General features: G+C 48.7%; 2 protein-coding genes and 1 non-coding gene across 3 annotated transcripts; 2 read left to right on the top strand and 1 right to left on the bottom strand.

Annotated features, from left to right (window-relative positions):
* Positions 1-381: 381 nt before the first annotated feature.
* On the top strand, positions 382-16,755 carry PIGS (phosphatidylinositol glycan anchor biosynthesis class S). Its single transcript, XM_055335871.1, has 12 exons — positions 382-444; positions 724-863; positions 949-1,060; positions 7,599-7,688; positions 7,972-8,063; positions 9,840-10,047; positions 10,314-10,456; positions 11,641-11,755; positions 13,364-13,509; positions 14,084-14,184; positions 15,143-15,353; positions 15,679-16,755. The coding sequence occupies exons 1-12, from the start codon at positions 411-413 to the stop codon at positions 15,952-15,954; spliced, it is 1,668 nt and encodes a 555-aa protein (XP_055191846.1). The 5' UTR covers positions 382-410; the 3' UTR covers positions 15,955-16,755.
* LOC129518337 (small nucleolar RNA SNORA1) lies at positions 5,138-5,272 on the bottom strand. The gene has a single exon (XR_008666171.1). It is a non-coding gene; the product is annotated as a small nucleolar RNA SNORA1 (small nucleolar RNA).
* Positions 16,756-17,599: 844 nt separating the features above from the next.
* On the top strand, positions 17,600-23,716 carry UNC119 (unc-119 lipid binding chaperone). Its single transcript, XM_055315410.1, has 5 exons — positions 17,600-17,892; positions 21,338-21,451; positions 21,926-22,028; positions 22,215-22,387; positions 22,675-23,716. The coding sequence occupies exons 1-5, from the start codon at positions 17,667-17,669 to the stop codon at positions 22,785-22,787; spliced, it is 729 nt and encodes a 242-aa protein (XP_055171385.1). The 5' UTR covers positions 17,600-17,666; the 3' UTR covers positions 22,788-23,716.
* Positions 23,717-24,649: the final 933 nt, after the last annotated feature.

Below are 24,649 nucleotides of genomic sequence, written 5' to 3'. Positions count from 1 at the left end.
TCCTTTAATGAGCTCATTTTAGTAAATGTCTCCATTCTCCAGATGAGAAAACTGAGACTTAGAGCTGCCTGTGGTCACCCAACTAGTATTTAATTAATGCCTGCAGAGTTTGCGTTCTTAATCTCTGGGGCAGGAGTGTGTTCTACAAGGAAGCGGAGGACGAACGAAGTCTTCCAACCACACAGAAAACCGCACACCTCCACTGGCCCTCGCTGCCGGGATAAACGCCTTTCAAACTGGCGAACCGGCTCTTTGCGGCCACGCCCACCTCCGACCTCCCCCCACCTTCTCTGGGTCGCTCGCGATTGGCTGTGGCCGCTGCCGTGGTCCCGCCCCTTCCTTGCGGGTTTCTGATTTGGGGCGGCTTGCGCAGCTCCGCCCCTCGACGCCTAGAGCAACCGGAAGCAGGCATGGCGGCTCCCGGGGTCGCTGCTACAGACCTAGGTGCGGTGGCATTCGGGTGGGGCCCACGGCTCGTGTATTGCGAGGGAGGAATGCAGTCTTTGGGGATTGTGGTGTGCCAGAGGTCCCTCGGAGTGGGGGTCTGGGGTCGTTTCAGACACGATCCCTTCAGACTTGGGCGAGGGCCCCTCGTACAGGGATTCCCATGAACGCGGGCAGAGAGCCTCTGAGTGCCGGTTGCTGGGGCTCCTCTGCATCAGGTGTGGGGCGGGCACCTAAGCCCACTCCCAGCGCCTCAGGTCGGTACCTCCGTGCCCCCAGAGGTGGTCCGAGGCAAGCGGGCCGCTCTCTTCTTCGCTGCGGTGGCCATCCTGCTGGGGTTGCCGCTCTGGTGGAAGACCACGGAGACCTACCGGGCCCCGTTGCCTTACTCCCAGATCAGTGGGCTGAATGCCCTGCAGGTGAGACCTCGGTGGGAGATGGCCGGGGGACGGCCCTCTGGCAAGGTGGAGACTCAGCTGAAGGCCCTGGTGCTCCTTCCTTTAGCTGCGGCTCATGGTGCCCGTCACTGTCGTGTTTACCCGAGAGTCAGTGCCATTGGACGACCAGGAGAAGCTGCCTTTCACCGTTGTGCAAGAGAGAGAAATCCCCCTGAAATGTGAGTTCCTGGGGAGTCAGAGCTGCCTTTCTGGTCTGTGCTCAATCCAGAGATGCTCCTAGGTAGGAGCATGGGTCACTTAAAGGTAGTTAAGAATTTATTAAAAGCCCTCTCTGAATGAACAGTGTGATTGGTTAGAAAACTTTAAATTCAGTGTTCACCATTAAGGCTATAGTTTTATTCTTTTTTTTTTTAAACTATACCTGGTTTTATTTTTATTTTTTTTTATTTACGATAGTCATACAGAGAGAGAGAGAGGCAGAGACATAGGCAGAGGGAGAAGCAGGCTCCATGCACCGGGAGCCTGACGTGGGATTCGATCCCGGGTCTCCAGGATCGCGCCCTGCGCCAAAGGCAGGCGCCAAACCGCTGTGCCACCCAGGGATCCCCTATAGTTTTATTCTTAAGACAGTTATGCTAGCTGATGAAAGCAATTATTGCTCATTAAGGGATAGGAGAGGAAGTGGGATGTAGTGGAAAGAACGCAGGGTTTGGAAGCAAGTTAGAGTTGTATACAGGCCTTATTAAATTTAGCATGCAGCACTTTACTGAGTGTTAGGTACTTTCTGGTACCAGGAATTTGGGGATGAATAAGGAATTGATAATGGTTTCAAGAAATTCGTAGTTCAGTAGGGGAGAAAGACACTTAGATAAAGAAATCACAGTAAAAGGATGTAAGAAACCGAGATTGCGCTAAAAAAAGAGCCTTTTACTATCTGGGAGGAAAGAAAAGCAGAGGTTTTGAGGATGTCATTTTTAAGCTGGATTTTTAAAGGATGTGAGGGAATTCACGTTAAATGGGGGAAGGGAAGAAGTTGTTCCTCATATGCCAGAAACTAGGTGAAGCATTTTACGTATGTTGCCTCATTTAATCCTCTTTAACATTATGATCTCCATTTTATAAATGAAGAAACAGACTTAAGAGATTTTAATATGTTCAGGATCACACAGCTAGCTAGTAAGAGGTGGAACTGGTATTTAAATCCAGGCCCAACTGATTCAATTGTTCTGGCTTTTAACCAACAAACTCTACTGCCTCCTGTGTAAGCATGGAGGGGTGAATCAGCATGTTGGGGGATCTATGAACAGTTTTACTTTTCTGGAGTGTGAAGTGAAAGACTGGGTATGACTGGATGTGTAGACTGAATCCACACCATGACGTGTCTATATGCCATTTACTTTCTAGCGTTTTAACCTTGGTCACACACTGTTTTTAGAAAACAATCTTATTTCAAGAGGCACCTGAGTGGCTCAAGTGGTTAAGCATCTGTCTCTTTTTTTTCTTATTTATTTTTATTTTATTTTATTTTATTTTATTTTATTTTATTTTATTTTATTTTATTTTATTTTATTTTATTCAGTTTGCCAATAAATAGTATAACAGTGCTTATCACATCAAGTCCCCTCCTTATTGCCTGTCACCCAGTTACAGAGAGAAAGGCAGAGACCTAGGCAGAGGGGAAGCAGATTCCCTGTGGGGAGCCTGATACAGAACTCAATCCCTGGACCCAGGATCACGACCTGAGCAAAAGGTAGACATGGAACTGCTGAGCCACCCAGGATTCCTATTTTTAACTTCTTGAGGAACCTCCACACTTTTCCAGAGTGGCTGCACAGCTTGCATTCCCACCAACAGTGCAAGAGGGTTCCCCTACATCTCTGATTCTTGATCTCAGTTGTGAATTTAGCCCTGTGGTGCACCCCCCACTAGATGGGGAGCCTGCATTTTTTAAAAAATCATATTTCATACAGTTCAGCCTAATGTAAACACACATAGTTTTTGTTTTTCAAAACAAAAATAGGCTCATACCTTACATGTTAGTTTACAACTTGATTGTTGTCAATTTGTCATGGATTTCTTCATATTTAGTGACACAGCATTCAATAATATGGACATATCGTGAAGGCAATATAGTAGTGGCCAAAAGTATGGAATTTGGTGTAAGAGAGCTGGATTAAAGCCTTGGTTCTGGGGCATCTGGGTGGCTTAGTGGTTGAGTGTCTGTCTTTGGCTCAGGTCATGATTCCAGGGTCCTGGGATCGAGTCCCACATCGGGCTCCCTGTGGGGAATCTGCTTCTCCCTCTGCCTGAGTCCTGCCTCTCTCTGTGTCTCTCATGAATAAATAAATAAAATCTTTATTTAAAAAAATTTTTTTTATTTATTTATGATAGTCAGAGAGAGAGAGAGAGAGAGAGAGGCAGAGACACAGGCAGAGGGAGAAGCAGGCTCCATGCACCGGGAGCCCGACGTGGGATTCGATCCCGGATCTCCAGGATCGTGCCCTGGGCCAAAGGCAGGCGCCAAACCGCTGCGCCACCCAGGGATCCCTAAATAAAATCTTTAAAGAAAAAAAAAGCCTTGTTTCTGCCACTTATTGGTGTGAAATTTTTTTAAAGATTTTATTTATTTATTCATGAGAGACACAGGCAGAGCGAGAAGCAGGCTTCTTACAGGGAGCCCGATGTGGGACTTGATCCCAGGTCTCCAGGATCACACCCTGGGCTGAAGGTGGCGCTAAACTGCTGAGCTATCGCGGCTGCCCTATTGGTGTGAAATTTTTTTTAAGATTTGATTTATTTATTTATTTATTCATTCATTCATTCATTCATTCATTCATTCATGAGAGACACACACACAGAGAGACAGAGACACAGGCAGAGGGAGAAGCAGGCTCCAGGCAGGGAGCCTGAGGTGGGACTTGATCCCCCTTCTCCAGGATTATGCCCTGGACTGAAGGCGGTGCCAAACCGCTGAGCCACTGGGGCTGCCCAATTGGTGCGAATTTGAGTGAGGTTGTTAACCTTTCTAAATCTTGGTTTTCTCATCTTTTAAACATGAGTAGTGATGGGTTTGTTCATTTATTCAACAAATATTTATTGAGTATCTATGTCAGATACTGTTGTAGTTGCTGGAGATATAGCAAACTAAATAGACAAAAAGAAGAGAACAGACAGGAAGATAAACAAATTAAGTGTATTTTAGGTGAGAGGGCTAGGGAGATCCCTGGGAGGCTCAGTGGTTTAGCTCCTGCCTTTGGTCCAGGGTGTGATCCTGGAGTCCCGGGATCGAGTCCCACATTGGGCTCCCTGCATGGAGCCTGCTTCTCTCTCTGCCTGTGTCTCTGCCTCTCTCTCTCTGTCTGTCTCTCATGAATAAATAAATAAAAATCTTTAAAAAAAATATTTTAAGTGAGGGGGTGCCTGGTTGGGTCAATCAGTGGAGTATGTGACTCTTGGTCTTGGGGTTATGGGTTCGAATACCACATTGGGTGTACAAATTACTAAAAATCTTAAATCAGTCAATAAATGTATTATGTATATGATAGATGATGACAGGAGACAAACAGTTCAGGACAGGGGGATAAGGAGGGTTTTGGGGGGGATAAGGAGATCATTACTGTTTTAGAAAGGGTGGTCAGGGAAGGCATCATTTGAAAACAGGACTTCCAAGTAAAGATCTAAACGTGGTAAAGGAGTAAATTGTGTAGATACCTGGGAGAAGAGCATTTTTGGCAGAGGGATAAGCAAGTATAAGGTCCTGAGGTAGGAGCAGAAGTGGTGCCTTTGCAGAACGGTGAGAATCCCATTGTGGTGAGATTGAGGTGAATGAAGGAAAGAGTAAGAGGAAATGAAATAAACCAGAGCAGTGCAAGGGGCCTAGGTTCACATACAGCTTATTCTGGCTGAGAAGGGAAGCCATTGAAGGATTTTTATTTTGTCTTGTTTCATTTTTCAAAGATTTTATTTTATTTTGTAAAGATTATTTATTCTTTCACAAAAGACACACAGAGAAAGGCAGAGACATAGGAGGAGGGAGAAGCAGGCTCCCCGTAGGGAGCCTAACATGGGACTGGATCCGAGGACCCTGAGATCATGACTTGAGCTGAAGACACATGCTTAACTGACTGAGCCACCCAGGTACCCCAAGGAATCCCATTTCTTTACATTAGGGCCTTAGAAGTCAAATTATAGGAAGTACACTGATTGCTATTTTGGCAAATGATCTAAAATTATTATCCCTTAATTCCAATATGAAAAGTCTTGTTACATCCACTCTCCTGCATGAGTCTAGCAGAAAATATTACGTGTCTCATTGTCAGCACTGCAAAAAACTTGCTGTGATGGAAGCATAACCTATGTCTTAGAGTAGCCACATTAACAATTTTTGGACACCGTGAATAATAGAGCCCATTTCCATCTAGAACAAGGCTTTTCAAAAAGGTGTTCTTTTACAGCTGGTTTATTCTCATCAGGATCAACACATTGCATTTTGTTACATCTCTTTTGCCCTTTTTGTTATACATCTGCTCCCCCTACCCTATCCCAATATACTTATTTTCTTTGATTTGTTGGATAAAGCAAGTCATTTGTTTTATGGAACACCTCACGTTCTGGATTTTGCAGATTGTTTCCTCCTACTTTATTTTTTTTTTCTTTTAAGATTTGATTTATTTATTCATGAGAGACACAGAGAGAGGGGCAGATACATAGGCAGAGAGAGAAGCAGGCTCCATGCAGGGAGCCCGATGTGGGACTCAATCCAGGGACTCCGGGATCATGCCCTGGGCCAAAGGCAGGTGCTCAACTGCTGAGCCATCCGGGCACCCCCTACTTCCTCCTACTTTCATTTAAGTTGTTCCTCTACTATCCATATTTTTAATAAACTGTTAGATCTGAAGATTGTATTAAAATCAGTTTCACTTTTTAGGAATGATATACTTCCTATGTCAGGAAGTATATAATGATTGATTGTTTCACTTTGGGTGGTACAAAGATGATTTTGTGAATTCAGATGTTGTCAGCTTGATGTCTGTGTTTTAATTCCCTGTCAACCTTTGACCTGAGAGTTTTGGCAGCCATTGATGCTAGCTAGCATCCATTTCATTAGTGGTTACAAAATGGCAGTTTTTAAATTCTATAATTTCTCTGGTGTATATGACCTGGAATTCTTCTGTAACAAAGAACTTCCTCAATAAATTTTAAATTCAACTTCTCAAGTTCAGTGGGGGGTGAGTGGGGCAAAAAAATCCCTTTGGGATTGCCTTACAGGTGTAGATTAACTTGCGGAGAATTGACATCCTTAGAACATTTAGTCTAAGAACCTTGTATGCTTTTCCCATTTTATTTTATTTTATTTTATTTTATTTTTTTATTTTAAATATTGTATTTATTCATTCATTCATGAAAGACACAGAGAGGCAGAGATGCAGGCAGAGGGAGAAGCAGTCTCCATACAGGAAGCCCAACTTGGTACTCGATCCCAGGTCTCCAGGATCACGCCCTGGGCCGAAGGCGGGCGCTGAACCACTGGGCCACCCAGGATCCCCCCTGCTTTTCCCATTTTATTGAGATCTTTTATGTCCTTCAGTGAAGCCCTTGGTGTTTTTTTGTTAAAGATTTCATTTATTTATTCATGAGAGACACAGAGAGAATGGCAGAGACATAGGCAGAGGGAGAAGCAGGCTCTATGCAGGGAGTCTGATGTGGGACTCGATCCTGGGTCTCCAGGATCACACCCTGAGCCAAAGGCAGACGCTTAACTGTTGAGCCACCCAGGTGTCACAGTCCTTAACTTTTCAACTTGGAGGTTGCCGGTATTTATCAGAAAGCTACTGATGCTTGTATATACCTAGTCATTGTACTGAATTGTTACCAGTTTGAGTAGTTTTCCAGTTGATTCTTGATTTCCAGTCTTGATTTTCTTGGAAAAGAATTATGCTACTTCAAAAAGTGGCCATTTTGTTTCTTTCAGATATTCATGTGTCATGTCTCTTTCTTCACTTAATACTTTGGTCAGGAACTTCAGAAAGAACAATGCTGAATAATAGAGGAGATAGAAGGCATCCTTGTTTTATTACTATTTTTTTTAAGATTTTATTTATTTATTTATTTATTTATTTATTTATTTATTTATTTATTTGGGAGAGAGAGAATGAGAGCAGGCAGGTATAAGCAAGGAAAGGAGTAGAGGGAGAGGGACAAGCAGACTCTCCACTGAGTGTAGAGCCTGATGTGGAGCTCCATCCCACAACCCTGAGATCGTGACCTGATCTAAAATCAAGTGTTGGATGCTTAACTGACTGAGCCACCCAGGCACCCCTTATTACTATTTTTTTTCCTTATTACTAATTTTAATGGAACTGCATTTAGTGTTTTATCATTAAGTGTGTATCTTATCTTTATCAAGAACATTCATCAAATTTAATTATTTTGAGGCACTCACTGAAGTGATCATATGGTTTTTCTCCTTTCATCTATTAATAGAATGAATATGTAATAGATTTTTCTTTGAGAGGGTACTTTAGGTGACAGTAGTGTGTACATAGGCAGAGGCAAGAACTAGTTAGGTGGAAGAGGTGGGGTGTCATGTATTTGATAATCATTCATGTAGAAATCATTAGAATTGGCTGTAGCTTCTTGGTCTTTCTTTGCAAACAGTTAACAGCAAGATGCTGTCCTAAGACTGTGTTAGGGCTGGGAAGGTGAACAGGAGTCTGTATTTAGACTTCTCATCTTGCTTCTTCCTGTTCCTCTCAGACAAAATGAAAATCAAATGCCTATTCCAGAAGGCCTATCGGAGGGCTCTAGAGCACGAGGAGGCGGCCTTGTCCCTGGGCAGTATGCAAGGTACTGGAAGGGGTGATCATGCTAGTTGAACACAAAGCCCTCTTTTTCTCTTCCAATCTCTAAGCATGCATTTTCCATACCTTGTCTTAACTTTAGAATCTCTCTGGGAAAGCTGGGAATGAGATACCTTATGTTTCAGCCTGGGCCACGGGGGGCCAAGTCTGACCACAGTGTCAGCCAGGTGTGAGTGGGAGGTGGAGCCGTGGCTTAAGTGCTCTCTGGGGGCCAGAGGGAAAGGGAATGGTGTTTTTGCTCCTGGTGCATTTCTTGCTCTTGTCCCCAGAGGCAGAAACCATGTTAGCCAAGTCGCAGAAGCAAGCAGAGGGCTCTCTGACTGTGTACGTGATCTCTGAACACTCCTCACTTCTGCCCCAGGTAGGGTGAGCAGAGAGGCTGCAGCTTTGCTTATCCCATCAATTCGTTCTCTCCTAGGTCACCTTCTCGCAGTAGTGCTGCCCATTGGCTTGTATTTGCTACAGAAAACTCTTTAACAAATTTTTTTTTAACAAATATTTTTTTTAAAAGAATGCAAATAGAGATTTTTTTCATTGGCTCTGGGTCTTTCTAAATCTATGAGTTATATATGGTTAAAGCTCTGATGACCATTTAAAGTAGGGGAGAAAATCAGGATTAAAAAAAAGCTGGTTTGGGGATCCCTGGGTGGCGCAGCGTTTTGGCGCCTGCCTTTGGCCCAGGGCGCGATCCTGGAGACCCGGGATCGAATCCCACGTCGGGCTCCCGGTGCATGGAGCCTGCTTCTCCCTCTGCCTGTGTCTCTGCCTCTCTCTCTCTCTCTCTCTCTGACTATCATAAATAAAAATAAAAATTAAAAAAAAAATTAAAAAAAAAAAAAGCTGGTTTGAATGGGTTGTGGTAATATGGGCCAACATGTTGACCCTTTCACTTGATGAGCAAGGGGCTCAGTGGGAGCCATGCCATGTACCATTTTCTTTTAAAACTTAGGATGAAGTATTAAAAATAATTTTTTTTTTTAGGTTTTATGTATTTATTTGAGAGAGAGCATGAGCAGGGGAGAGGGGCAGTGGGCGAGGGAGAAGCAGACTTTCCACTGAGCTGGGAGCGGCTCGATCCCAGGAGGCTGGGATCATGAACTGAGCCACCCAGGCGCCACCCATGATAAAATATTCAATTCTTAAAAAAGATGAGAGGGGATCCCTGGGTGGCGCAGTGGTTTGGCGCCTGCCTTTGGCCCAGGGCGCGATCCTGGAGACCCGGGATCGAATCCCACATCAGGCTCCCCGTGCATGGAGCCTGCTTCTCCCTCTGCCTGTGTCTCTGCCTCTCTCTCTCTCTCTGTGACTATCATTAATAAAGAAAAAATATATATATAAAAAGAAAACAAATAAAAAAAGATGAGAGAAAATTTTAGTGAATATCCATGTACTTAAGTCCAGCTTGCAAACTACAGCCTAGCAGTATAGCTGAACCCTGCATGTCTCCATGTATACCCTTTGACCCAGGGTGGCCATATTTTTTGTGTGTGTCTTTTTTTTACTTTTCTTTCAAGTTTTATCATGTGTGTTATATCTCAAAAAATAATATATTTAATTGTACACACTTTTGAACTTACAGTAATAGAGCACACATTCTTCTGTAACTTTCATTCAGCATTTCTATTTGAGAGTCATCCATGATAATCAATGTATAGTTGAGTCTAATATGTTCATTTTTAATGTTTCATTATAGAAACATATCACAATTTATGCATCCTATTGCTCATGGGCATTTAGATTGTTTCCGGTTTTTGACTCTTAGAAATAATGCTGCTGTGAGCATTCCTGTGCCTGCCTCTTTGCCACATGCTATCTGCTTATATCAAACTTTCTAGGTGTTTGTTTATTATGCTGTCCTCCTTCCACATGCCATCTCCTTGTTTCCAGCCTGTGAAGATTTAGATAATACCTGGGACTTATATCTGCTGGGAAGGCACAAGGAATGGAAATGGATGAAAACATTCATGCATCTCAATTGGTCAGAGGTGCTAAGATAGTAGCTCACTCTGAATTTAAAGGGAGAAGTAGGCCTGTTGGTCAGTGGCAGAAGGCCAGATTCTCTGACACAGGAGCCAGCGCGCTCTTCTGCTTTCTTCCCTGAGCCCTGGGCATCCTGTCCCTTGCTGGCCTTTCACAGGACATGATGAGCTATATTGGGCCTGAGAGGACAGCAGTTGTGCGAGGGATCATGCACAGGGAGGCCCTTAACATCGTCGGCCACCAAGTAATCCAAATAGCACAGGCCATGTCTTTGACTGAGGACGTGCTCGCTGCGGCCCTGTCTGACCACCTTCCAGAAGACAAGTGGAGCTCTGATAAGAGGCGGCCTCTCAAGTCCAGCTTGGGTATGGTGATGGGGCTTTGCCAGGAGAAGGGAGAGGGAAATGAATGATGGGGAGGGGAATCTACGGGCAGACTCTTTACTCCTTTCTTCTGTGGTTCCACCTTTTAGTTAAAACACTCAGTGTTCCTCATCCCAATTTTATCCTCCCTTTGGTTCCATGATGTCCATCAAGCCCATTCCAGAAGAGAGACAAATTCAGCTCAGTCAGGGGTACAGCTGCCCTTGAGCCCCAGAAGCCTCTGGCTTCCCTCACTCCTGTTTCTACAGGCTATGAGATCACCTTCAGTTTACTCAACCCGGACCCCAAGTCCCATGACGTCCACTGGGACATCGAGGGGGCTGTCCAGCGCTATGTGCAGCCCTTCCTGAGCGCCCTCAGTGCTGTGGGCAACTTCTCTGTGGACTCCCAGGTGAGGCTCAGAGCAAGCTGGGGAGACCTTTCCCTAGCCACTCTGTTCTTCTCAAAGTCCATCTGTATTGATTGTTTGCAGGTGTAGTCTGTCCTTCTAGCTCTTAAAGCTTGCTGATCTGCTAGGAATTTGCCTGTGTGTATATCAGATTCTAGTGTCTGCATTCCCTCCATGGAGTACAGCTCAGGGTCTCTTGTCAATATTTGTTTAAAAAAACAACTTTCCTTATGGCCCCCTTTATTTATTTATTTGCTTTTAAGATTTTTAAAATTTATTCATGAGAGACACAGAGAGAGGCAGAGACATAGACAGAGGGAGAAGCAGGCTCCCCTCAGGGAACCTGATGCGGGACTCGATCCCAGGACCCCAGGATCACGACCTGAGCCAAAGGCAGACACTCAATTACTGAGCCACCCAGGTGCCCCATGCCCCCCCCCCCACTTTAGAACTGTATTCACCCAGTTGTGCCATCCTTAAGGAATTTATTTAAAGAATCAGACTTCCAGAGCAGCCCCGGTGGCTCAGCGGTTTAGCGCCGCCTTCAGTCCAGGCCGTGATCCTGGAGACCCGGGATCGAGTCCCACATGGGGCTCCCTGCATGGAGCCTGCTTCTCCCTCTGCCTGTGTCTCTGCCTCTCCCTCTCTGTGTCTCTCATGAATAAATAAATAAAATCTTAAAAAAAAAGAAAAGAATCAGACTTCCAGAAATATGTCAATATAGTAACAGTAAAGATGGGTAAAGAAATGTAGTTTTCTTTAGCCCCCCAGAGGCCTCTTTGGGAGGCTATCCTGGTGATTGTCAGTAAAGAAATGTAGCTTTTTACTCATGAAGAATGTATCACACAGTGTCCTTTTAGGGAAAACGCAGAGCGGAGACATTTTTATCAGGTCTTGGTAGTAAGGGTACTTCTAAGTAACTGGCTTGAGTTGATCTTGTGGACACTGGATTATGCTATTCTTGTTTCCCTCTTTGTTTAGGCTCTTCAAAAGCCTGGTAAAACATGTGGTTTTTCAAAGCATGTATTTAGTGTATTAACTTTGCCCTTGGCTCTATTATTTTTTATCTTACACCTGTTTTCTCTCAGCTCTGATTTTGTCTCATATCTTGAATATTATTTTAAATACTTTTTGAGATGAAGTGGGAGTATGAATCAATAAACAAAATAATCTTCTTTGCTTTACAGATTCTTTACTACGCAGTGTTGGGGGTAAACCCCCGCTTTGATCCAGCTTCTTCCAGTTACTACTTGGCCGCACACAGCCTCCCCCATGTCATCAACCCAGTGGAGTCCCGGCTGGGTAAGCTGAGGATGAGGGTCTGTCTGCCAGGCTGGGGAGGGACCCTGAAGGCTCAGTGTGGAGTTAGATGCTGGTAGTATATACTTATGGCTCCCAGGTTGGATGGTCTGAGGGCATCAAGGAAGTGCTGGGCATTTAGGCTTCCTTTTTTTTTTTTTTTTTTTTAGGCTCCTTTTTTATGCGACTCTATTGACATCTCTTAATTCCACACTATCCTATCCAAAAATGTTTTTTTTTTTTAATTTTTATTTATTTATGATAGTCACACAGAGAGAGAGAGAGAGAGGCAGAGACATAGGCAGAGGGAGAAGCAGGCTCCATGCACCGGGAGCCCGATGTGGGATTCGATCCCGGGTCTCCAGGATCACACCCTGGGCCAAAGGCAGGCGCTAAACCGCTGCGCCACCCAGGGATCCCCAAAAACGTTTATTGAACATGACTCCCACTGCTTTTTTATAAATAAATGGAAAGGCTGTCTCTGTCCATGCAAGCCATCCAGGAAAGATATGGTCACACATGTAGGAAACATAACAGCAAAAATACATGAAGGCAGAATTTGGATAGATAGTTCTGCTGATTGAGGTTTGAAGCTGGGAGGATTCCAGTTTTTCATTTTGAGGGTGGTACCTACGAAGAATAGATGACCATAAACTAATACAGGCAAACCAAAGTTAGTACATCACTAGTTGTGGGATTTTAGACACTAAGGCTAGGCCAGTGTGGACCAAGATATGGGAGGGGCTGCAGGTCATCCTTCCCTCCCTCCCTCTGTCACTCCCCCCCCCCCACTTTCTCCCTCCAGCAGTATGGAGTACAGAGATAGAAGGGCATTCCAGGCAAGGGAACTCTGAGCTTAGATATAGAAGAGTCAGGCATACAGACAGGCATTCAGGAAGCTCAGAGAAGTTTAGTGTAGCAGAATTGTGAGGGAGTGACTGAGATGAAGCTGGCAAGGCAGGCAGGTGCCAGATCATAAGGACCACATTAAGTAGCTTGAGCTTTTTATTGGGTGTGAAGAGTTAGCTGTTGAAGGATTAAGAGGGAATTGACATGAGGTCATGTTTACACTTGTGAATAAGATGGGGTTATAGTTACATTGGTGTGATGTGACACTGGCTAAGAGAGTGGTCTTTTTTTTTTTTTTAAGATTTTATTTTATTTATTCATGATAGACACACAGAGAGAGAGAGAGGCAGAGACACAGGCAGAGGGAGAAGCAGGCTCCATGCAGGGAGCCTGATGTGGGACTCGATCCCGGGACTCCAGCATCACACCCTGGGCCGAAGGCAGGCACTAAACCGCTGAGCCACCCAGGGATCCCCAAGAGAGTGGTCTTAAGACAGTCAAGGGTGGCCTGTTAGAGGAGGGAAGACTCCAGAGGCCTTTCGGGGACTAAGGACTCTACTTCACATATGTGGCATTTCTTGGGAGAAGGTTCAGAGGAGGATTTTGACCACAGAAACCCAGGACTGGAGGCTAACCTGGTGATTATCAGTTGGGGAAAATGAGGCCCAGAGTGAGTGACCAGAAAGTTAGAGGCTGACCTGGAACTGAGCTCTAGATCCAGCATGTTTTAGTATTCTGACCTTCCTTCTCTTTGTACCACAGGATCCAGCGCTGCCTCCCTTTACCCAGTCCTCAACTTTCTGCTCTACGTACCTGAGCTTGCCCACTCCCCCCTGTACATTCAGGACAAGGATGGGGCTCCAGTGGCCACCAACGCCTTCCACAGTCCCCGCTGGGGTGGCATTATGGTAATGGTCCTTGAGACTATTCCTTCTGTTGTTCCTCTTGTGTCCTCCATGCCCAGTCTGTGGGAGGGGCAGCACCAAAGAGGTGAGGGTGGTAGGAGCTTGTCCCCTCCTCTGCCAGTCCCACACCTTCTTATTTCTATTCATGTTTTCTATGATATGACCCTTTTGCATGTAGTGGTTGGCACTTCCTGAGGACTACTCTAGTATACATCTTAGATCTTGACTCTGTTTATGGGAGTCTTGCAAGGGTGGGAACTTTGTTTCTCCTATTACACTGGCAGTTTCTTTTAGGTAGGAACTCTTATAAAAAGTGGAATACAAAAATATTTTTTATATTTAAAAAATATATTTTTTATTTATAAAAATATGTTTTATATTTATATATTGAGGGGATAATGGAGATACTTTATGAAAAGCTCCTAATACGTATTCAAAAAATATTAGTGGTACCTTCAGGTTTGTAATTTCTAAAGAGCACAGAACAGGTCTTTTTCTCTCATAGCCTCTAGAGTGTTTAGGGCAGAGCTGTGAATGGTCCGGTGTAGTCTTGAGGCAACCTCATTTCCCCCCACAGATATACAACGTGGACCCCACAGCCTACAATGCCTCAGAACTGCCTGTGAGGGTTGAAGTGGAGATGGTGCGAGTGATGGAAGTGTTCCTGGCTCAGTTGCGGTGAGGTCCTGGCTAATGCACCTGGGGGTGTGGCCACTGAGCCTGACCCTAGTCTCCTGAGCTGCCTGGAATGAAATCTTACCTGGCAGGGATATCTTGACTGTGCCTAGAGCCCCAGGGAAACCAAGAAAGGTTCCTAAGAATCACTTTAGGTTCTAAGAAGGAGTATTCGCTGACCAAAACTGTTTTAGGAAAAACAGCCTCCTGAATGTCAGGTCCATGGGCTGTGATTAGGGATGCTTAAGAAAATAGCTATTAATTCTTAAGCTAACTGGTACATTAATAGTGGCTGCCTCATGCCCTGTGCTTAGGATTCTTGGCCTGTGCCTGGGATCATCAGGAAAGAGAATTCTGATTGATTAGCAATGCCTGCCCTGGGTGTAGGATTAGAGATACAGCACACATGCTTATCAGAAGTGGTGCTGGATTGGGGTACTTGGGTGGCTTGGTTGGGTAGCTGACTTGGTTTTGGCTCAGGTCATGTTCTCAGGGCCCTGGGATTGAGCCATGCATTGGGCTCCATGCTCAGCATGGAGTCTACTTGTCATTCCCTCTGCTCCACCCCTGCTTGTGCACAGTACTTTCTCTCTCTCAAATAGATAAATAAAAAACAGCAAAAAAAGAAGTCTTGGATCATCCCTTAACTAAAGGTCCAAAGAGAAGGTAGATAGGGTGAGGGGATTAAACTAGATTGCTGTTATCAGAAATACTTTAGCCTTGGGACCTTTTTTCAAACAAGATCTTAGAAATCCAATCTCGAGACAGGTAAAAGTAAAAACACTGGTTAAAGTGGGGCTTGGGGCTCTGTTTTGCTGAGTGTTGCCATTCACCCTTCAAGACCCTGAGGCACTTTCCTAAGACTTTTGTGGTTCTGGGTAAGATTGAAAATCTTAGTCATTATTCTAGGAATCTTAGCCATCTTCTACTCTCAGTCTTCCTTACTTTGCTTTTCCTATAGGCTGCTCTTTGGGATTGCTCAGCCCCAGATGCCTCCAAAATGCCTGTTTTCAGGGCCCAAGAGTGAAGGGCTAACTACCTGGGAGCTTGACCAGCTGCTCTGGGCTCGGTCAGTGGAGAACCTAGCTACAGCCACCACCACTCTCACTTCCCTGGCCCAGCTTCTCGGCAAGATCAGCAACATTGTCATCAAGGACGATGTGGCATCTGAGGTGAGCGGACAGGTGGGGCCAGTGTGTGGTGAAACCAGAGAGCCAGATAACGCCCAGGGTGTGTGTGGGCATGCCATCCTTGAGTGCCCCAAGATTCCTCTAGCGGGCAGTGCCAGGTCCCCAGTAGGACTCCAGATGGGGTGTGAAGTTTTAAGCAGGCGCTAAAAAAATACACCATAGCCCTTTTATGCTGGCCTCCATATCCTGGGCAAACTCCAGGCAACATGCCTGGCTGATGGAAGACACACTAAGTCCCATCCCCCCTCCCAGCCCAGTACCTCACTGGTGCCTGGGACATACTGGTAACTCCTTGCCCCCTTCCTAGGTGTACAGCGCTGTAGCTGCAGTCCAGAAGGCGGCAGAGGAGTTGGCCTCTGGGCACCTGGCCTCTGCCTTCATTGCCAGCCAGGAAGCTGTGACATCCTCGGAGCGTGCCTTTTTTGATCCCTCACTCCTCCACCTCCTCTATTTTCCTGATGACCAGAAGTTTGCCATCTATATCCCACTCTTCCTGCCTATGGCTGTGCCCATCCTCCTGTCCTTGGTCAAGATCTTCCTGGAAACCCGCAAGTCCTGGAAAAAGCCTGAGAAAATAGACTGAGCAGGACAGCATTTCAGTAAGAAGCCTTCCTTTCTGGCCAGGATGGAAGTTGTTAGATTGAGAGGCACATAAAGGGGGCCTGTCGTGAAGGACTTGGCTCCTATAACCAAAGTATAGCACTCTAAGCAGGGTTCATTTTCCCTTCCCTTCCCATCCCTCTAGCTCAGATTCTCCCCCAACCTTTGTGCTCCCCCACCCCCCCCAAGAAGATGCATCATTTGGGTCTTATCTGGCTTGAAATTGAAGGCCCTTCCCTATCTCCCTCCAGGGCAGGGACAGTTTGTTGTGCTTCTGTCCTGTTCCTTGCAGTCCTCTTGCACTCAGAGGGAGCCTTAGGGGAAAGCCCTGGGTCAGATTCTAGCCCCTTCCCCTCCACGCTTCTCTCCAACCCCTCAGGGAGAACCTTAGCACTGCTCTCACGGAAGGGAGCAGGTCACCCCTGGGACCTTCTCCCTTCCTCCCCTCCCTCCTGGCTGGCTGTGCCTACTGGGTGTAGCCTGATGCTGCGCATGTGGCAGAGTTTCCCTTCACTCTTTTATAGAAGTAGTGTGGTGCGGTGGAGAAGGTTTCAGACTTGGGATCGAGCATGCCTGAATTCAGATGTTTCTGTACCTTCTGCACGTATCATCTGGGGAGCATTGGATAAGCCTCTTAATCTCCCTGAGCCTCAGTTTTTCATTTGTTAAAATAGCACCAATGATATCTCACAAGGTGGTTATGAGGATTAAATGTGATAAACATATGAAAGTGTCTGGCACATGTTAAGCTCTCAATAAACATTGGTTGACTGAATTGAAATGATATGAAGTATGAGCAAAACTTTCATTCTTCATTTGTGTCTAAGTAATGGTTTCCTAGTATCTGACCTGGACTCACAGGTCTACCTTGCTTCCACCTGGCCATGGGCCCTACAAGGAGGCTGTGCCTCCCTGCCCTGTGGGCCCTGTAGTGGTGAAGTGCCTAGGCTGTTGTCCCTCAGCAAGTCCAGGGTTTCACAACAAAGCTGTTAGCATATACTGCTTTTTTTCGCAGGAGGTCTGGAAGACAATAGCTTGTACCAGTGTAAGCCCTCAAATACTCATTCATAAATTCAGAAAAAGAATATGTTAAGCACAGGCTGCAGTAGCCACTGTGTTAAATGCTAGGTATTATAGAGAACAAAGACAGGATCTCTACTTTCATGGAACTGATCTTTTGGGGAAAGAGTCAGTGAACAAGTAAAATTAATTTCAGATAATGCATTAGAAGGAAAAAACAGGCTGATCAGACAATAACTGAGGGGTAGTACTTTAGATTGGGTGTGAGGGGGGGCCTTTGAGCAAATGACATTTGAACTGAGACCAGAAGAGGAAGCCATCTGGGAAGCACATCCCAGGCAAAGATCCTGAGGCGGGAACTTGCTTGAGGGGCAGACAGAAGGACAGAGTGGCGCGAGTAAGGAAGAGAGGTAGTGATCCCTTCAAGGACCTAGCAGGACCTAGCGGAAAAAATGAATGAAGCCCAAAGCTAGGCCCCACCCGGCCCCGGGGGAGTGGACCCAGGTTGGCGTTCGCAGGGGTGGGCGGGGCCCGTGCCTGGCCCACCCCCGGGGGCGGGGCGGTACCTGGGGCCCTGGCCGGGGGGCGGGGCTGCGGACGCTCCCCCTTCTCTCGGCTCCAGCCGGCGCAGGCAGCTGCCGCGGCAGCAAGCGAGAGCGGTGGCCCCGCGAGGCCATGAAGGTGAAAAAGGGCGGCGGTGGGGCTGGGACGGGGGCGGAGCCCGCTTCTGGGGCCCCTGGCCCGAGCGTGGAGCCCAAGCCCGAGCCGCAGCTGCAGGCGGAATCCGAGTCCGGGTCCGAGTCAGAGCCGGAGGCTGGTCCGGGGCCCAGGCCGGGGCCGCTGCAGAGGAAGCAGCGGATCGGGCCAGAGGACGTGCTGGGGCTGCAGCGGATCACGGGCGGTGAGCACTGGCGAGGCAGCGCCGCCCGCGGCGGGAGGGCGGGAGGGAGAGCGCGCGGGAGGGGGCCCTTGCTGTGCGCCTTGCGCTGAGCCTGGGCCCCCGCCCCCTTTCCCGCCCTACCCCCCACTCCCGCCTCCCCTCCCCCACCCGGATACCCCTCGCCTGAATCCCCTACCCTTCTGCCTTCCAGCCTGAGATCTCCTTGTACCCGCCTTTTCTCCCTGTAGATATTTATTTTCACCCTACTCCTATCTTTCTGAGGAGGCCATCCCCCTTTCCCATGGTGGAGGTGAGGCAGCAGCTGCAACTGTGACCCCTTCCTCATAGAGTCTTCCGAGGCCTTTGAGGCTTTTCACTGCAATAATGAGGATGGATGCTGAGTGTATTCTGTCCTCAGTCCTCACCCTGGAGGCTAGGAGGAGGCTGAGCTACTTAGGTGACCTTAAGACCCTCCAGTCGCCCTGATCATTAAATGCCGTCACTCCAGATTCCCCAGAGAGTCTGGGGCCATCCTCCAACCCCAGGAAAGGACTGGGCAGGAAACCTCAGTGGGTTGGCTCTGGGCCCTCTCAAGGGAGTAGGTTAAGGCCCTCCATCCCCCTTAACCTATCTTCTTCCGGGAGGCCTAGTCTCCCACTGTGGTTGAGTTTCTGAGCTGAACTGCCTGGGTTGAAGTCCCAGCTATGCCATGTAATTGGCAGTGTGACCTTGGGTGAGTAATTTCACCTCTGAGCATGTTCATCTGTAAAATGGGGGATAATGGCACCTATTATATAGGGCTGTTGTGAAAACTAATTTTCCGATTTTGCATAGTGCCTGGCATGCTGTGCATGCTCTGTAAATAGGGCTCTTTTGTCCATAGTACTGAAGGCCCCACAGGACTGCTTATGGCTGCTGCCTGGAGGCAGATAACTGGGCATTCAGGACAAGGGAGGAGGTTGCCAGGCAGAGAACAAGGGCTACGAAGCCTCATGGCAGAGGCAGTGGCTGAGCCTCAAAAACAGGCATTTGGAGAGAGAGTGGTCCTCCAATGTAGTTTCATTTATCAGAATCCTGCACTGGCCCTTCTGTGAGAGCACTGTTGAGACCCCTCTTTGGTGGAAGGGGGCAGGTGCTGGAGCAGACCTGAGCTCTGGAGCTGCAGGAGCAGCAGAGCCCAAGGCTGCCAGACAGAGCAGTGGAGGGGACTGTAATGGCAGGTCTAGGCCTGTGCATCTGGGTCCCTGGGGGACCAGCTTCTCCTCTCTGAGCCAGGCAGCAGCCATTCTTGGCGGGGCCCCCAGAGCACTGAACTGCCTCGCCCAAGCAGACACTAGTAGAGGGAGGGGTCCTGGACCAGTTTGATGGTAGTGCCAATTGAGCTATAACTGGCAATGGCAGCATTTAGAATGAGGGCAGAACTTATAGGATGTTTAGAGGTCAAGCTGACCTGTCTGGGTCTTAGGTAACTTTAGAGACTATTTTGTAACTGTAGGGGCTTCCAGCCCATGTACTGCCATGTGTCTCCTAATTTGGAGGAAATCCATAGTCCTTAGAGATGGGGCATCTGTGGGAGATGAGTGGGGGAAGGGGCTTCATGGGAACCTTTCCTCTATAGAAGCTGAGACCTGGGTTCCAGGGATCTCCATCCTGGCACCCCCTGGTCTCTTTTGAGCCTAATCACACAGGTCGGAGGTTTGCTCTTCCTGGATTACCAGCCCTGAATCCAGATTAGGAAGCTATTTGTAGCAGAGGGAAGGGGGGGGGCAGTTTTGTTCTGAGCCTTAAGCCACTCTGTCCCTTTATCTGCCCTGACCCGGGGCAGGCTTCATCCTTCCCTTGGCAGAAGGGAGGGTGTGGGTGTGGCATTCTGAGCCACGGGGCATCCCACTTCCCTCACTTCCTCTAAGGACAAAAGGGCTGCTAATTCAAGGTGTAGTAGAAGAGACTGAGGGCGGACTCTAAGCACTCATTCCTGCATGACAGGAGAGGCACCCAAAGCAAGAATGTGGAGAGGGAAGGGCTATCCAGGGAGCTGGAGTCTGCTCCTTGTGCCCTGCACCTTCTCTCTACATCTTGGGACTAGTGCATACATTCTGTGAAAATAAGGTGTGTACAGGATGAGTTCAGGGCTGCCCACATGTGTTCCTCTTCCTCTCTCCCCACTGTGGATTGTGGTGGCCAGGCCAGAGATCAGGCCCTTCCCCAAGCCCTGCTGGACCTTAGGGTGCCAGGAGGCTCCCGGGAGGGCTTCCTGGAGGGGGCTGCCCCAAGCTTAGGGAAGAGAGAGTGACCTTACATTCACTTCCTCTTCCTGCCCCAGAGGAATAGGAGGTGGCCTAGGGGCCTGGAGGGTGATTTCCGGGCCTCTATGGGGAGGATGTGATGCTGTGCAGGCAGATAGCACCAGACCCAACAGTGTTTCTTTCTGTTTGTTGCCAAGACCTCCCTGAGCATGTGTAGTTGCTGGTGCAGAAGTGAGGGGTGGATCAGGCCCTGATATTCCTAAGTTTCCTCAGCCACAGCTCACCACTGTTCCTGGTTCCTCTTCTGGGCCTGAGGACTCCCTTTCCCCCAGGCACACCCCCATGCGCACCTGCCACACCCTCTTCCTGGCTAAACTTGGTACTCTTCTCTATGGGGGTAGCTCAGAGCTAAGGCTGGGTAGATGACCTTCAAGCGGGTTCCCTCGGTTTGCTAAGACTTCCCACTTGGATATCCAAGGGGATAGGAGCAAAGGTGGCCCCCTTCCTCCAATATTCGAGGCTCTGGGCTTGAGTCAGCAGAGCTTTGGCTAAGCTGCTTAAGGGAGCTGGGCTTATATAAGCTTCTTACGGGGAGACGAGGGGGTTAGGGGTGAGGAGGAACAGGAGTGGGGTTGTTTTCCTGCCCTAGCACCACCCAGGTCAGGGAAGTCCTTGCTTGACATTCCTAGATGTAGCACCAGGGGCAGCTATGTGCTGGAGGTGGGGCTGTTCTCCAGGGAAGCACTGTGGATATCTTGAGGCAGAGCTATGTCACCCTCTTTAGCATGAGGTTCTCAAAGGCAGGGCTGTATCTTCCCTCTCGTGCTGGGACTCCTCATTAGATCAGAGCCCAACTGGCTCAAAGTCACCAAGCTCGCCCTGGCAGGGCAGAGGCTGGAATAAGGCCGCGCAACTCCAGGATGGGAGAGAAACCGCTGAGGGGAGGTGATCTCGTCTTCCACTTTTCTCACCTTGGCCCTTCCTGACCTCAGAGATCTCTGAGGAGAGAGCTGTTTGCCTCTCATTAGATCCAAGTGACAGAGCTGTGTATCCTCCACATTCTGGGTGCATCCTCAAGGCAGGGGCTCCATTCTCACTTTCTGGAAGGCAGTGTGATCTTTCAGAATCAGAGAAAGTAGTAGCTAGTCTGGGGTCCCAGCAAGGCTGAGCAGGGTCTTCAGGGCGAGTCCCTCTTTTGCTTAGCTGCCTGTCTTCCCTAGATTACCTATGCTCTCCCGAGGAGAATATCTACAAGATTGACTTCATCAGATTCAAGATTCGAGACATGGACTCAGGCACTGTTCTCTTTGAAATCAAGAAGCCCCCAGCCTCAGGTGAGTGGGCTGGGTGGGTAGGCTATGGACAGGGGGACGAGGTGGACGAGGGCTGTGAAGTGGGTTGCCCAGGGAGTCCTCAAGCTGCAGAAGAGTCAGAGCAGAGCTGGGGCTGGCCCTCTCCTTTTCTTTCCCATCTGTTTCTGGGGCTGGACATCTTGGGAGGACAGTTTGGCCCCTTCAGTCCCTGCCAGCCTGCCCTCTGCAGGCCTTCCTGGGAACTACAGTCCCAGAGGCCCCAGCCTCTGTTCCTCCTGTGGCCCTGGGAACCTCACTTAAAATTGGTGAAATGCTGACTTAGAAACCACTCCCCTTTCCCAGTGGAACCATTTGGCCAAATGGTCTGAACCCTCAATGTCAGAATCTCCTGGGGAATTTTTAAGAATCCAGATGGTGGGAGTCCTTGGGTGGAACCCTGGGTGGGCCTGGGCCCCAGCCTGAAGCCCTCTGAGCCCCAGTTGGGGTACATTACAGAGCGGTTGCCCATCAACCGGCGGGACTTGGACCCCAATGCTGGGCGCTTTGTCCGCTACCAGTTCACACCTGCCTTCCTCCGCCTGAGGCAGGTGGGAGCCACGTGAGTCACTGGATGGAGGTGGGGAGGGTTTGAGAGGATGGGTATGGGCTGGGGGGTAAGGGTGAGGGTGGGAATGAGTCCTTCCTGAGTTCTTACTGAGCCTCTCTTTTGGGGAGTGGTGTCTGTCTTGAGCCTTGCTGGCTGACTTCGAGGCCAAGTTCAGCTCTGCCCCCTCCTATCTCTCAGGGTGGAGTTCACAGTGGGAGACAAGCCTGTCAACAACTTCCGCATGATTGAGAGGCACTACTTTCGCAACCAGCTCCTCAAAAGTTTTGACTTCCACTTTGGTTTCTGCATCCCCAGCAGCAAGAACACCTGCGAGCACATCTACGACTTCCCCCCTCTCTCTGAGGAGCTGAGTGCGTGGGCAGGGCCTTTGTGGGAGTGGAGGGTTGGGGGAACTAGAGAGCCCACATTGGGAGGAGTGTGGGTCTGTCTCCCTTCCTCCCACCCTGGGCCTCTTGAATTGAGCTACCATTCCTGTGCCACCTATAGGGAACTGAGGCTCAGAAAGGCTGGGGGAACTCTTTGAGGTGGTTCTGAGGTTGTTCAGCTTGTCCCCATCCCACAGTCCTGAAGCCTCTGCAGTGGCCTGGCTCAGGCTCCTTCCTGACCTTTGCCCCAACTGGTTGGGTCTCTCTTGCAGTCAATGAGATGATCCGTCACCCATATGAAACACAGTCTGACAGCTTCTACTTCGTGGATGACCGGCTGGTGATGCACAACAAAGCAGACTATTCCTACAGTGGAACGCCCTGACTCCCAAAACAGTCCCCTACCCCAGGAGGGTCCCGGGCCTTCAGCTGTAACCTTCCCGACACTCCCGTCTCAACCCAAGGTCTTCTGCCTGGACAGTGTTCTGAGAGCCCTGGACCCTGAGCCAGCGATGGGAGGGAGGGTACCTGATGTCCCCAGCCCAAGTCTCCAAAGCCCATTGGCCCTGGCACATGGGGTGGGGTGGTAGGAGGGCTGTCTGCCTCCATGTCCAGGAGGCCTCCTGTGAGAGGTGTAGCCAGGACTTCTGGACAGCCTACCTGGGCCTCTGGGGCCGAAGTTAAAGAATAGTGTTCCCCTATCCAGGCTTTGACTAGATCAGGGCAGGCACCCATTCCCTGCCCCTGCCCACTGCTGACAGGCCATTTAGAGTTGTAAATTCACAGATCAAAATCCATCGGGGGAGGGGGTCTGGCTGCCAAGCTTCCCAAGGGGTTTGGGGCCCTGGCCCCAGCCCTAGCCCCAGCCTTTACCATCAGGGGCTGAGCTACTGCTTGAGATGTGGGAGGGACCGGCCCAGATTGCAGCCTGTGGTAGGGACGGACCAACTGTATATAGTTTTCAATAAACTCTCTCCTTTTCTGTTCTTTGGCTGTGGACCAGCATGGGGGTGGGGTGTGCCAATAATATTGGTCCCAAATCCTTCTGTCCCCTAATCATTTACACTCTGGCATCATATTCAGCATCTAGAGTCAGCATTTAGTGTGTGTTGCAGCTGGAAAGGGTTTTTCCTTTGATAAAGATGGAGACCCAGGCCCTGAGAGGGAACGCTTCTGCTCAGTCATAGCCAACTCTGGCAAAACAGAGGCTGGGACAAAGGCCCTCCACTCTAGGGTGGACGGGAGGTGTGGGGAGGTGGCCTGATCTCTAGCCCACTTCCCCCACCCAGAGACCACAAGGACCACTAGGTTGTGCTTTTAGCCCTCCTCAGAGAGACAAGGTGGACACAGTTTGGGCCAAGGTCTAGAGCCATCTTGTACTCAGCTGCCTTGGGGGAACCCCCTGACCTGGCTGCCCCCAGCACTGCCTCAGACCCAGAAGAGCTCTTAATTTCATTAGTGGAGAAAATTGAGGAACTGAAGGAGGCGGAGAGCTCACACTGTTCTCAGGCACTAATTTGGATATGGCTGGTGACTGTGCTCTTTGGGCTGAGGCTTTAACCTCACCCTCTGACAGGCCTAGAAGTGCTGGAATTTACGTGGGTTCTGTGGAGCCCTGGCTGGGGTCAGGCCCTGGGCTGCCCCGTGGGAATTCTAAAATGAGTAAGACACAAACACTTGTTCCTAGGGATAAGGTGGACTGGGCTTACAGGGGAGCAAGAGTCCTGCTTGGAGGGATCTGGGGAGGATCCTTGGAGGAGGCAGTATTGGAGCAGGGGCACTCAGGCTGATTGGGTGAGCATTCTGGCACAGGAGAGAGCATAAAAGCAGAGGTCTTGAGGCAAAATGTATCAGGTGCCTTCGGGAAAGTTAATATGACAGGGAGGAGTCAAGGCTGAAGCCCAGTCCACAGCCTGAGTGTTGGGGTAGGAAGGGGTGCTGTCACTGGGTTTGGGAACTCAAGTTGGATCAAGGCGGGCACGAGGGGGACATGAGTTCAGGTTGGGACGTGCCGTGGTGTGGTACAGATGTCCTGAAGGGGTGTTCGGAAAGAGACAGGAAATTGAGCCACAAGACCAGAAGCAGGATGAAGGCTGGAGATGGTGATCCTTGGAGATCAGCGGCTACAAGGCAGTTGCTGAAGCTGTGATGGTGGTTGAGTTATGGGATGCCCAACTAGCACTACTGGTGTTTAATGAGCAGGGGACAGGAATGCTAAATGCCTTCCAATTAATGGGGCACTCCATG

This window comes from Nyctereutes procyonoides, unplaced genomic scaffold (genome assembly GCF_905146905.1).
Source record: "Nyctereutes procyonoides isolate TBG_1078 unplaced genomic scaffold, NYPRO_anot_genome, whole genome shotgun sequence".
In the NCBI taxonomy this organism is placed as follows: Eukaryota; Metazoa; Chordata; class Mammalia; order Carnivora; family Canidae; genus Nyctereutes; species Nyctereutes procyonoides.
The sequence above is the reverse complement of the archived record's forward strand: the minus strand, read 5'-3'. Positions and strand labels throughout refer to the sequence as shown.

Excerpts from the sequence above, each read along its gene's own strand:
- PIGS (XM_055335871.1), top strand. The coding sequence starts at position 411 with ATGGCGGCTCCCGGGGTCGCTGCTACAGACCTAG. Across the intron at positions 1,061-7,598 it reads GAGAGAAATCCCCCTGAAAT|ACAAAATGAAAATCAAATGC; the intron begins GTGAGTTCCTGG and ends TGTTCCTCTCAG. Across the intron at positions 10,457-11,640 it reads ACTTCTCTGTGGACTCCCAG|ATTCTTTACTACGCAGTGTT; the intron begins GTGAGGCTCAGA and ends TTTGCTTTACAG.
- UNC119 (XM_055315410.1), top strand. The coding sequence starts at position 17,667 with ATGAAGGTGAAAAAGGGCGGCGGTGGGGCTGGGACGGGGGCGGAGCCC. Across the intron at positions 17,893-21,337 it reads GCTGCAGCGGATCACGGGCG|ATTACCTATGCTCTCCCGAG; the intron begins GTGAGCACTGGC and ends TGTCTTCCCTAG. Across the intron at positions 22,388-22,674 it reads CCCTCTCTCTGAGGAGCTGA|TCAATGAGATGATCCGTCAC; the intron begins GTGCGTGGGCAG and ends TCTCTCTTGCAG.